At 44.9% G+C, this 13,853-nt stretch overlaps 1 protein-coding gene across 1 annotated transcript in view; it reads left to right on the top strand.

The window, feature by feature from the left end:
- Positions 1-13,853, top strand: part of Acvr1b (activin A receptor type 1B) — a 39,391-nt gene that overhangs the window by 9,653 nt on the left and 15,885 nt on the right. Inside the window, exons 2-3 of the mRNA XM_027396623.2 lie at positions 11,752-11,991; positions 12,811-13,059. Of these exons, the coding sequence (XP_027252424.1) occupies positions 11,752-11,991; positions 12,811-13,059 (489 nt within the window). The remainder of the gene's footprint in view (positions 1-11,751; positions 11,992-12,810; positions 13,060-13,853) is intronic.

A 13,853-nucleotide genomic window follows, 5' to 3' on the forward strand; every position in this document is an offset into this window, starting at 1 on the left:
CATGATGTAATCCCAGCACCCAGAGGTGGACAGTCAGAAGTTCAAGCCAGCCTGGGATGTCTGAGATCCTCTCTCAAAAGAGACTGAGTAGGGAATAACACTTGGGGTCAGGTGGATCTGTGTGTTCGAGACCTAAATAGCAAGTTCTGAACCAGACAGGGCTACCCAGTGAGACCCTATCTCAATATCAGCTGGAGAGATGACTCAGTGTTTAAGAGCATTTGTTCTTGTAAAGAACCTGGGTTCAGTTCCCAGTGCCCATGTGATAGTTTACAACTATCTGTAACTCCTCCAGTTGTAGGGGATCTGATGCCCTCTTCTGACCTCCATGGCCACCAAGCACATATTTGGTACACAGGAAGGTAGGTAGGTAGGGGTGTAAGTGTGTGTGTAGGCAAAACACAAGAATTAATAGATATATAAATAAATAACATAACAATCTAGAAATGCATGTAACTTATTGGGCTGAGATTTATCAAACACAGTGTTGGTCTGACTTGGTATTACTGAGTTTACCGAATACTATGCTAGATAAAGGGTCAAGGTGACAGGACCCTGGTTTCCCTCCTCATGGAGGTCAGAGATTCTTGGGACATGGTGGAAGACATAGATAACACTTGGAAAAATACTGTGCCTCCAGATCTTTTTCCTGTGCATATTACTAGGATTTTTGTTTAGTTTTTGTACTTGAGATTATACTACACAGTTTGCCTTGGGTGTGTGGATTTACGGTAGTTTTAAATTGTTATAAAATACATGTAGCAGAATTCACTTATTTTAACCACTTGAAAGTATACACTTGGTAGCATTAAAGCCTTTCATAATATCCAAACTATCACCACTATGGAATTCTCAAGGGTTTTCATTACTATGAAAGAAAACTTTTAATGAGAAAACGCATTAATCAGTGCCTCAACCCTCAGTAACGCCTTCTAACCCTGAGTCCGTGTTTGGGTGTATCATTTAAGGAACCAACATGGCATGGTTTCTTTTTTCAATAGTGTTTTCAGGATTCATCCATCTTGTCAGGTAGTTGCTTCTTTCCTATGGCTGAGTAATGATTCCACTGTATGAATACACTGCATTTTGCTTACCTGCTCATCATTTGATAGGTATTTGGAATTTTTTCTATTCATGTACATATTTTTTTTTGTTTTTAGTTCTTTTTGGTAAATAGCTAGGAGTACACTTGACTGGGTGGTAATTCTACTGGACTATATATGGTGGTTCTGTTTCTCTTACCAAAAACAATCAGATTGTTTTTCTATAGTGCTGTAATAACATTTGTATTTTGATTGGTTTTGGGTAGATGTGGGAGTGCATATGTGAAAGTCACAGGGCAATCTTTGGGAGTTGGTGTTCTGCTACGAGGGTCCCAGGAACTAAACTCAGGTGTCTAGACTTGGCAGCATGCTCCTATTCTCACTCAGCCATTTTTCTGGCTTGTTTTGGTTTGTTTGTTTGTTTGTTTGTTTTTCCAGACAGGGTTTCTCTGTGGAGCCCTGGCTTTCCTGGAACTCACTCTGTAGACCAGGCTGGCCTCAAACTCACAGACATTGCCTGTGGAGGCAAAGGTCTTGCTATGTAGTCCACATTGACCTGGGATTTACAACCCTCCTGTCCAGCCTCCTGAGTATGGGGTTACAAGTGGAGTTAGTTATTTTTTTAACCCACTCTCCCCCTTGAGTTAATTTGCAGAAGAGACAAATTTTTCTTTTGAATGTTCTAGGCACAACTATTGAAAAGTAGTTATAGATGTTTCTAGACTCTCAATTTCTTTGGTATATATGTCTGTCCTTGTGCCAGCAGTTCATAACTATGACTTTGTGGAAAGTTGAAATTGGGAAATGTGAGTCCTTCAACTTTGTCCTTTTATTTCTACCCTCTGTGATTGTCTTGACTATTCAGGATCCCTTATAATTTATATGAATTTTATTGTCAGCATTTCTATCACTGGGTGGGGGACATTGCTACTTTAATTGTAATTGTATTGTTTTGTCTTGTATATAATATTTTTGTATAACATAGGATAATTGGGACTGGAGTGATAAGTTCAGAAGAATATGTACTGGTCTTATAGAGGACCTGAATTTGGTTCCTAGCACCCACTTCAGCCTGTAACTCTAGCTCCAGGAAATTTGATGCCCTCTGCTGGCCTCTGAGAATGCCTACATTCATGAGCACATACTAACACACAGATACAAGTACACATAATTAAAAGTAAAATAAATCATATATATACACTCACTATATATATATATATATATATATATATATATATATATATATATATATATATATGTATGTATGATAGCTAGTCATAGACTCATGCCTTTAATCCCAGAATTCAGGAGGCAGAGGCAGGTAAGTTTGAGACCAGCCTGGTCTATATAGTGAGTTCTAGAACAGCCAGAGCTACATAGTGAGATCCTGTCTTGATAAATAAATAAGGAGTTAGTAAATAAATAAAAAAAAATGGCTGGGTGGTGGTGGCACACACCTTTAGTCCCAGCACTTGGGAGGCAGAGGCAGGTGAATCTCTGTGGGTTTGAGACCAGCCTGGTCTACAAGAGCTAGTTCTAGGACAGCCTCCAAAGCCACAGAGAAACCCTGTCTCGAAAAAACAAAATAAATAAATAAATAAAATATGTATACAGTGATGTATTTAATATATTATATAGAATTTTATCTTGGTGAACAAATTAGGTTCCCAATTTTTTCGTATTACTGAATTTATTCTGAAAATTCCTCTTATAACTACATTAAAGAAACCCTGCAGAAATATACCTCAAATCCTTAGTAACTAGGAGCTCCCAGATTCTGCACCCTGTATTCGGTGATGTTTAACTCTTGCTTTTGTTTGCACTGCTGTTCTTCTTCTGGTGTTATGGCTCCTGTTCTGGGAGCTGCCATCATCATTTATCTACATCTTGAAAGTTTTTTTTTATTTTTTTTATTAGTTCAAATTAGGAACAAGCTTGTTTCACGTGTCAATCCCTTCTCCCTCTCTCTCCCCTCACCCCCACCCCCGACCTACCCCCCACAACATCCACCCTCCACTCCCCAGGCAGGGTAGGACCCTCAAAGGGCTCCGCAAAGTCCACCACATCATCCTGAGCTGGGCCTGGGCCCTTCCCCATGTTTCCAGGACAAGAGTGCATCCCTTCAGTGGGGTGGGCTCTCAAAGTCCCTTCTCACACCAGGGAAAAATACTAATCCACTACCCGGGGCCCCCTGGAGTGCAGAAGCCTCCTCATTGACATCCATGTTCAGGGGTCTGATTCAGTCCTGTACTGACCTCCCAGAGAGCAGTCTGGGGTCGATGTGCTCCCCCTTGTTCAGGCCAGATGTTTGTGTGGGTTTCACCACCCTGGTACCGACCCCTTTGGTCTTCATTCCTCCCTCTCTGCAACTAAGTTCCAGAGTTCAGTTCAGTGTATATCTGTGGATGTCTGCCTCTGCTTCCATCAGCCACTGGATGAGGGCTCTAGGATGGCATAAAAAGTAGTCATCAATCTCATTTTAGGGGAAGGGTGTTTAGGTTATCCTCTCCACCATTGCCTGGATTGTCAGTTCCTGTCATCCTTGTAGGTCTCTGGAAATCTCCCTAGTGCCAGATCTCTCCGTCATCTTGAAAGTTTTAAAGAAAGGAAAGGGATTGGATTGTGTAAAGCAAAGAATAAGACAACCCTAGTCAAGAAAAGTGTACTGGCCTGGTGGTGGTGCACACAGGTAGATCTCCAACTTCAGGCCAGCCTGGTCTACAGAGCTAGTTCCACAATATCCAGAGCTACCCAGAGAAATGCTGTCTCAGAGTGGGGCATGGCTCGGGAGCTGCCATCATCTTGCTATGCAAGCCTGACACCCTGAGTTCGGTCCCCAGAGCCCATAGTGGAAGAAAACTGAAGGTTGTCCTCAGGCATACTATCTCTGTGTGTGTGTGTGTGTGTGTGTGTGTGTGTGTGTGTGTGTGTGTGTGTGTGTGTGTGTGTGTGTGTGTATGTGTGTGTGTGTGTGTGTGTGTCTATGTCTCTGCCTCTCTCTCTGTCTCTGTCTCTCTGTCTCTCTCTGTTTCTCTCTGTCTCTGTCTCTCTCATACACACACACACAAACAAACAAATAACAAAATTTTTCAAAAGATAAAGTGCATTAAAAGATAAAAACATACAATGTTTCTAACAGCCTTAGTAAGTGTTACAGTGACTGGATATTCTACTAAGTAATTCTGCGGTGTGCAGTCCTAGAGTTGAGAAGCTTAGTAGCAAGTGAGGGCCGTGATCAACAGCACAGGGCTCTCTTAGCAACTGGGAGGGACAACTCATAGTGTGGCGATGTCAGACTGCAGACCTTTGGGAAGATGGGCTGCATGAGGCACAGCAGGAAGTAGACTGACCTGGTAAAGACGGGACATTGGAAACCACTTACAAGATCTTGTCCATATATGGAATAACTGGGCTAGGGGGGACGGATATGATGCTGACCTCCTGACCAGTATAATGAGGCTGGTCAAGCCACAGAATTAGATCAGACATGAATGATTGCAGGCCTTAATTGGCCGAGGAGGAGCCTGTTTGTAGGGATGGGCATGATGTCTCTTACCACTGAGCATGACCACCTGAGTTTGATATCCTGAGACCCACATGGGGAAGAAGAGAACTGGCTGACACCCTCAGGTTGTCCTCTCTTCCACAAGCACACTGTGGTGTGAACTCACTCAAGTGTGAGAGCAAACACTCTCTCTCTGTCTCTCTGTCTCTCTGTCTCTGTCTGTCTCTCTCTCTCTCTCTCTCTCTCTCTCTCTCTCTCTCTCCCCTCTTCTCCTCCCTCTTCCCCTCTTACATTCACACATGCATGTACACAGGAAAATACATAGATGCGCGCATGCGCACACATACACACACGCACACACACACACACACACACACACGGGAAACATTTTAAAGAGCCCACTTTTAAATCTTAGAGCAACTAAGGAAATAATACATTGAATCCAGTCTTGAATTTTTAATAGAATCTAGTAGATTGGTAGTCTGAGAGGGAATGCTTTATCTTTGCCAAAGACTGTGCCTATTGAGCTAGAGGAGGTCAGTGCTGAGAACACAGTGCTTGGCAGTAGTGCCTGTCACAAAGGAAGACATCTAAAAATTATATGTGTCATTAATATTCTAGCTAAAATTTGAACTGACACTGGGCATGGCGCTATATACACTAATCCCATCAGTCAAGAGGCTGAGGCGGAAGGAGTTGAAGGCTAACCTGTGCTACATAGCAAGACCCTGTCTTGAAAAAAGCCAAAAGATGGGTCCTGGAGGAATGGCTCAGCTGTTAAGAGCACTTGCTGCTCTTGCAGAGGACCCAGATTCCGTTCTCAACACATGCATGGTGGCTCACACACATCTATAACTTCAGCTCCAGAGGATCTGACACCCTGTGGCCTATACAGACACCAGGTACATACATCATATATATACATCCACAGAGACAAACACTCATACACATAAAGTGATGAAAGTGATAAATCTTAAAAGAAGATGCATACCCCCCTAGTGCTCAGCAGTTAGAGGCAAGAGGATCAGGAATTCAAGGCCAGTCTGGGCTGTGTGAGACCCTATCTCAAAGAAAGATAGGGGGAAAAAAAAAAACCTATTGAATTAATGCAAATCAGACCTTCAGATCTAACTGTGAGTTATAGAAGCTTCAGAAGCAGTACATGCTAAATGGACGCCACTCAGAGCCAGCAGAATCCAGAATGTGGGAAACTCCAGGATAAACCACCTGGCCTCCTAAGCAAGTGATTTTTCCTGAAAGTAATACCATTGGGGTCTAACAGGTTTAAGAGCTTTTGGCAAAGTACAGTGAAAACTTTTTTGGTCCGGATTTGAACAAACCAACTCTTGAAAGTATCTCTTATTATAATGGATTTGTGAGCACTGATAGGCAAGAGGAGATGTTAGGAGTGTTGTCCTTTATTTTGATGTCATAATGACAAAGATGAACAGTGTAAGATGCACCTTGTAGAAGATTCTCAGAGCTACCCTGGGACCAGCAAGCCCTGCTCTGCCCAAACTCTTAGCTATTAGAATCCAGGCACAGATGGTAGACAGAGTTTTGGGGCAGTCCATTAGCACCCCCAGAGTAACTGAAGCAAAATTGTTTTTCATTCTCTCCTGAAGGGCTTTAGCATTGTCATGATAAATTGGTCATTTAATTTATTTTGTATTGAGAGAAGGTATGCCACAGCAAGTGTTTAGATCAGAGGACAACTTTCTGGATCCCTCTCCTGAGATGTGGAGGTTCCAGAGATCACACTTGGGTCATTAGGCTTGGCAACAAGCACCCTTACCTGCTGAGCCCTCTCACCAGCCCAATGGCCATTTTTTGAGCAAATATTTACTGTGAGCCTACTCCTATTCAATCCTGGAGACACAGAGGTGAATGAAACCCGGTCAATTTCAGCCAGAACACTGTTAGTGACCTGGTCCTAGTTGTTTACTGGATCCATAGTGAGGTTTAAGCCACTGATGACAGATGACTATGGGCTGTGGGGGGTCCTCTGAGACCTGACAAGTTTGTAGCTTCTTTGTAGACCTGGCCACCCTAGAACTCACCCTGTAGACCAGGCTGGTCTTGAACTTAGAGATCTGCCTGCCTCTGCCTCCCGAGTGCTGGAATTAAAGTTATGTGCCATCACTGCCTGGCTAGTTTGGAGCTTTTTAAGGAGGTAAAAATGTCTATGAATAAAGAGAGTGGGGTGATGGAATACAAACCGTTAAAGACCGACATGTGTCATGTGACTTCTGTCTCACAATAAAAAGGAACTTTTACTGTATATACAGACCTACCTTTGAAAAATAGAGATGACCAGCTACAGTGATGTGCTTGTCACAGCCCACTGCCTGGAAGGCAGGAGGGTCAGGCAAGCTGCAGGAAGACTTGGTAGGGTCCCCTGCTCCGAAAAACAAGAGCAGATTTGACCTGGTGGGGTGAGAATACATTTTGCAGGATGATGAGGCTAACTGGGAAGGTGTTTCCAGTGGTTCTGAAAGTTAGGGGCCCTGGGCCTTATCAGGGGAACATCAGAGAGTACTGGGAACTCCTGGTTTGTAAGGTCCGGAGACTGGAGATGTGCCACTATCTCTCGCTTGTATACCGTTTGTAAGCCCCTTACCTTTTCTGAGGCCTTGTTCTTCATAAAGTGGAACAGCTACATCTGCCTCAGCCCTGAGTTCTGTGGGGACCATGTAAGAGAATGAGTCTAACAGAATAACGGAGCCAGTCTGTGCTGTGTAATAGCTGAACACATCCCTCCATACTCAAAAGCCAGTGTCTTTGTTTTGACCCTATGGAACTTACTTGCATGGCTCAGTAGTAAAGCTCTTACCTACCATGCATGAGGCCCTGGACTCTAAAAGTATAAAGTACCAGCTTATCAGAAAAGAGCACCCACCAGACACAACCCTGATGGATGCATCAATAGCAAAAAGGAAAAGCTGTATGGAGGTTGGGTGAGGTCCTGTACTATAGACCACTGCTGTTCGCTCATACAGTGATGGGCTAGATGCTGCTTAGTAGGGACTTCCCAGTGATGTGATCACCACACCTGCATCCAGGAGTCCTAACGACTGCTGGATCTGACATGTGCCTCTCCGGGACAGTGCTCCATGGTGTGTCATCCCTAAGGAGTAAAGAATACATTAAGAATCATGGCTGCTCTAGCTTTGGGACTGTTTAGGTGTGTTCATGGCTGATTCCTGGACAGAGCAGGCTGCTGGGCAGTATGCTCCTGACTCCCTGAGGTTGTGGGCATCTAGTGATGTCTTGTGAGGCTGTGAGTCTAAGTTCTTGGTGATTCCTGGAGCTTCCCAGCTGAACAGAGGCTTGGGCATCTTTGTCCTCCTGAGGATCTGCAGACCATACAGCAGCCCAGAGTCTGCCCAAGCTGGGACTTTGCTTTTCTCTAAACAACCTTTCTTCTGAATTGAACTTGCATTGACATCCTACCACAAACCACCTTCCAGTCAGACAGACTTAACCATGCTCCAGTCCTGCCACCTCAGTTTTGTCTTCAGTTCAGGTTTGACTAATTAGACTCGTTAATAACAGAAAGTCTGTTCTGGGGAGGGCTACTTGTGTCCTGACCACTTCATTTTATTTTAATTTTTTATTTATTTTTTTAATTTGCAGTGCTGAGGACTAAATCCAGGGCCTTGCATGTATAGACAAGCCTCTACTACTGAGTAAATTCCCAGCCCCTGACTTGTTTACACACAGAGTGAGTTGGTGGCTTCCCTGTGGTTGTCACTCCTAATATATCATGTTTGGTAGGAGAATAAGGAGTGTTTTAGGTGCACCGTGTTGTTTATACTCATGTGCAGACTTTGACCTCATGAGTCACTGTGAAACATTACAAGGGGCTGTTGTCATTAGCCCAGATTTAGCTTTTCAGAAAGAATTAAATTTAGGATGCTAAGTTTATAGTAAGTTCAGAGCATGCTTGTAATTTTATTATTGTTTCTTTTGTTTCAGTGAAAAATATTAGCAGGCAAGTAGCCAAGACATGTGTCTTTAAAGGCATTTAGGAAAGGGCCAAGGACCCAGAGCAGAGCAATTGGAGATACAAGGTGTGCTCTGAAGAGCAAACCCAGAAGAGAACTTGTTGCTGGAAAGGGCTTGAGAAGTTGTCTCCTTCAGTATCCTTTTCCGGTTTATTATGAGGAAAGTGAGGTTGAGAGAGGTTAGGTGATTTGCCCAAAGCCACACAGGCCACATGACTGATGAGCAGTTTCTTCCTGAGACTGCGACTAGCACTTCCTAGTTAATGTAAGAGGCATTTTCCCTGTGTCTTTTTTTATTTCAATTTTTACATTAAAAGAGTTCATGTTTATCAAGTGCATTCTATCTCAAGTTCTTTTAAAGTATATTACCTTGTGTAATGTTTATATAGTCCTATGAACCAGTCATTAACAGTCCTACTTTACTGTGTCGGTCCAGTACAGTAGTGTGAGTGGTACAAGAGTGCCAACTGTGAGTTCCAGGTCATGGGGCCAGTATTAAAACTAGCATTTAGGCTTCAGGTCTGTCTCTGTGACCTGTTGCTCCATGATACTCACTGTCACTCCTAGTGATGTAAATTAGGTCTTTTCAGAGTGTGGTTAGTGGCGATGGTTATCTTCAAAGTGGGTCTGTTTGGACTTATCACTTGCTCTGCAAAAGGCAAAGACGTACACAGTGGGTGGAGTGGGCCTAGCTCAGGGGAGCCCCAGCACTTTGCAGGTGGTTGGCTAATTTCTTTCTTGTCATTGTAAGATAAATGGTGTTTGTTGGTTGGATAGTTGAGGCCCAGCTATGCTCAGGGACTTGCCCAGCTCTTTATCACAAACCCACATGGTCCATTTCCTAGCTTATCCTCAGCCCCTGCTAGCATAGATTTTGCCACTTCTGCTCTTCTCTGTCTTTCACCAAGATTGTCTAAGTACTTCCCCAAAATAATGAGCCACATGTGGGTGTGTTCATTCTCCAGAATGAATCACTGTGAATGAGACCAGCACCAGCGAAAGAAGAACAAATGGCAGAAACCAGGGACCCTTGACTACTCTGCCCCTAATTGATGGACTCTGAAGTGACTGCTTTCTAAAAGGCGGCTGTGGGTTTGGTTGGCCATGTGTCTCACTGTGCTCAGAATAGTCATCTCTTGAAGTTGTTAATTTCCCTTTCTAGCTCCCAAAATAGACCCAATGCTGTTCTGTTTGCTGGACGTCACAACATGGGTACTAAGAGGTGTGCTCCCTGTAGGGAACCCCGAAGGGACACAAAAGGGAGTCATCAAAGGCGCCTTCTTGGGTTAGCAGGACTCCTGGAGGAAGAAAGGGGGGACCTGCCAAGTTTTCTGAGACTTGAATAAATTTTAAGTTCTTAAGGAGGAATAAGACAGAGCCTGGCTTGGAGGCCCAGGCCTGTGATCTTAGTACTGTAGAGACAGGAGAGTGGAGGGTTCAAGGCCAGCTGAACTACTTAGTGAACTGGTGTCAAACAGAAACAGAATGAGAAAGAATTTTCAAATGCAAGTTTGGGAGGAAAATTTTAGGTTTTCTTTGTCTTATGACTAGAAAGTTAAAACTACGATTGAGGGGAAACTTGCTGCCAAAGCTCCTTTTATGATCTGAGTCCTTGTCTCACAATTACCTACTTCAAACTCTCTGCCTGTAAGAAGTAGTATGACCCAAGCTGTTGGCAGGTAGCTGCATGTTTGGGAATTCGCCTCAGAAGATAGAGATCTCATAAACACTGTTTAAAAAAAAAAAAAAAAAAAAAAAAAAAAAAAAAAAAAAAAAAACCCACAGGCCGTGCATGGAAGGGCTGTCTGTCTACCTGCTTGCCTCTCATCCTCTCCCTTCCCCCATACCGTCTGTCTCTTGTGTCTTTGAATGGGACCAGCAAAGGTTTGCCTCATTTATAGACAGTGTGGGGTAGGTTGGGTTGGATTTGGATTTGCAAAGCTTCAGTGAGTAGGTAAAGATAAACTCTTTGCAGCCTAGGCTTTTCTTTGGATTGGCCCCAAACCTTTTTTCTCTAGAGGCCTAGTGTGCAGGTCTTCCCACAGAGTGTGCCATGGAAGTCTGGCACCCTTTCTTTCTCTCCCCCGTTAGTGAGTGCCTCATTCAGCACTGCAAGTACCAGCTTCAGTATTGTAGCCAATGCTACATTCCTGCCCATCCCAGGAGGTCAGGGCTAGGTTAGGCTTGGGAGACAGTAGAGGAGTACCAACTGTCTGTGCTATTCTTGTGAGCCAGATAAATAAAGGATTGCAGATTCCAGGACTGCTGAGCAGCTTTCAGAGGTGCCAAATTCATTTACAGTGATTTCCTGTTAGTGGTACACACTCATGTGTGGTACATACCCAGCAAAACTCATTAGTTCCAGTGGGGACTGTGTACACTGCCTAGTTGAAAAGGGGGGGGATGGGGGGAAGGAAGGAGAGAGGGAAGAAGGAAGGGGGGACAGGAGGGGGAGGGAGTGTCACACATGCACATGAGTGCACATACGTATGCCAAGTGCTGCCTGGGGCCTTTTGGTATGGGTTAAATTTTTTACACACTTTATATACATGATCTCATTTCCTCCTCACAGTAACCTTGTGAAGTGGACATTCAAATTCTCTATGGAGAACATGTTCTTTGGCCCTCACGAGAAGGGTACTAAACATGGACTAAAGGGAGGAGGTGATAATGGAGGGCCAGGGAAAGCTTTTCAAAGGAAGTGGTAATTGAGCAGAATTTTGAAGGATTTAGGCAAAAAAAAAAAAAAAAACAAACAAAACAACACTATCATTGCAGTGGAAGGATATATGAGAGCATGCATGCTATGTCCCAGAAACTGGGATGCCTGGTCCCCAAGAACAGATCAGGTGAGACTGGCGTCAAGGAATCCTGGGTAGCTTTGTGTGGAGTGTGGGGAGCACCTGTTCTCCAAAGGGAAGACTCTGTCCACCCAGCAGGATCATTTGGAAGGAGTCGGTGGCTCATTTGTCTTTCATTGGCATAGAACAGAGCAGTTAGGAATGGTGGGACCTACAAAGCTTTGTCTATGAGCTGAATGAGGTGCAGAGGTGCCTCTGCTGAGGCTGTCTTCCTGACCCATTTCTATAAAAGCTACTTATTTGGGGGCTATGAAGTATGCCAACAGGTCATTCTGAGTCTGGAAGAGGAACTGAAGGAAGGGCTTCTGTTAATATCTGCTCCTTCATGTCCTTAGCTCTGCTGTGTGCCTGTACCAGCTGCCTACAGACCAACTACACGTGTGAAACAGATGGGGCCTGCATGGTCTCCATCTTCAACCTGGATGGCATGGAGCACCATGTGCGCACCTGCATCCCAAAGGTAGAACTGGTTCCTGCTGGAAAGCCCTTCTACTGTCTGAGCTCTGAGGACCTGCGTAACACCCACTGCTGCTATACTGACTTCTGCAACAAGATTGACCTCAGGGTGCCCAGTGGTGAGTGGACACTGTTCTTCTCTGCTCTTCCCCAGTCCCTTGGCTCAGTGATAGGGAAAGGTGGTCTTTAGCTGCTCCCTGAGGTGATGACAAAGGCTAGGCTTCCTTCCTAGTCAGGCCTTTTGCCCAGAAGATGAGAAGAGCAGATTTCCTAGAGTCCTAGAGCTGCCAGCTACTTGTGGGTAGAGGATGTTAGCAGCAGGGCCATGTGAAGGGCTCTGCTCTGGAGACAGGATGAGTTGGTGTGAGGAAGGCCAGAATTAGAAAGGTGATGGCCAGGTAGTGGTGATGCACACCTTTAGTCCCAGCACTTGGGATTCAGAGGCAGGCAGATCTCTGAGAGTTCAAGGCAAGCCCAGTCTACTGAGCGAGTTCCAGGACAGGCTCCAAAGCTACAGAGAAACCTTGTCTCAAAAAACAAAAACAAAAAAAAGAAAAGAAAAGAAACGGTGGTGATAACAGTGGAGCAGTGTTAGACACCTCCTTGGGCAGGTCTGCCATAGCAGGTCTTTCTTACAAGAGACTAACCAGAGCCTGGAGGAGCCTGGGCCAAGCTTGCAATTCTGATGTGCCTTGAACTTCCAGAGTGGTTTTGGTTCCACTGTTGGAGGGGTGCTTCACTTAGTGAAAGGTGGCATTTGAGAACATTGAGGCACAGGCTAGCCCAGGAAGATCAGAGGAGAGGCATAGGCTAGCCCAGGAAGAGCAGAGGAAACCTACAACTGAGGGTCTTATGTGAGGTACAGTTTCAGGGATAAATCGGGACACAGCATTCTCTTGTTTTTACTGTTTCTTCCCTCCTCTCACTCTTTTTCCCAGGGCACCTCAAGGAGCCTGAGCACCCCTCCATGTGGGGCCCTGTGGAGCTGGTAGGCATCATTGCTGGCCCAGTCTTCCTCCTGTTTCTTATCATCATCATCGTTTTCCTTGTGATCAACTATCACCAGCGTGTCTACCACAACCGCCAGAGACTGGACATGGAGGACCCCTCGTGTGAGATGTGCCTCTCCAAAGACAAGACACTGCAGGATCTTGTCTACGATCTCTCCACGTCAGGGTCTGGCTCAGGTACTGGGTTCTCTGGGCACTGTGCTTGTTGACCCTCACAACTGGTTCCCAGCAACAGAGAGTGTTTATGAGGAAGGCCCGGGGGGGCCCTGCTGTGTTGAGTCATTTGATTTCATAATTCCCCTCATCTGGAGTCTGACATGTAATACGATATGATAATGGCTACACCGAAAATCTTTCATTCCCCAAGATTCCAGAGGTCAAGTGCAAAACTTTCTCTTGCAGAGATTCTGCCCCTGTGCAGCTTTTGCAGCTGTGTGTCTGTGAAAATTGAGCTGGTTCTGTCTGAGCAGTGGCATGCTCAGTTTAAGGGCTCCTTTTGAGAAACAAGAGTGTGCTGGATTCCTGTGAGGTGCTGACAGCTAATCATTGATCTCTGAGCTGCCACAAGGGGAGTTTGAGGACACCGAGCAAAGCTTAGAATGAAGATTTGGTGAATCATTGACTTGTTCCCTTGCCCATGGGCTTTTGGTGAGAGTTATCGGAAAGGCGGCTTGGGCTTCCAGCATAGTTTGGCCTCCATTTCCTGTAGTGCCTTTGTTGTCCAAGGCTTTCTTAGATGAGGCATTGAACTCAGCATTGGACCTTGACATGAAACCAGAACTCAGGATGGAGAGAGCTGAGGTTGCTCAGGTCTCAGGAAATAGCTCAGCTAACAAAAACAGAAAAAGTTAAATATGTGGGTGTGACAGAACATAGCTGAAATCATCTGTAATCCCAGCACTAGCATTCAGGAGGCTGAGGCAGGGGAATTGCCTCAAGCTCAAGGCCAGCACAGGCTGCCTAGCAAGTAT

Source organism: Cricetulus griseus, chromosome 2 (assembly GCF_003668045.3).
Source record: "Cricetulus griseus strain 17A/GY chromosome 2, alternate assembly CriGri-PICRH-1.0, whole genome shotgun sequence".
Lineage (NCBI taxonomy): Eukaryota > Metazoa > Chordata > Mammalia > Rodentia > Cricetidae > Cricetulus > Cricetulus griseus.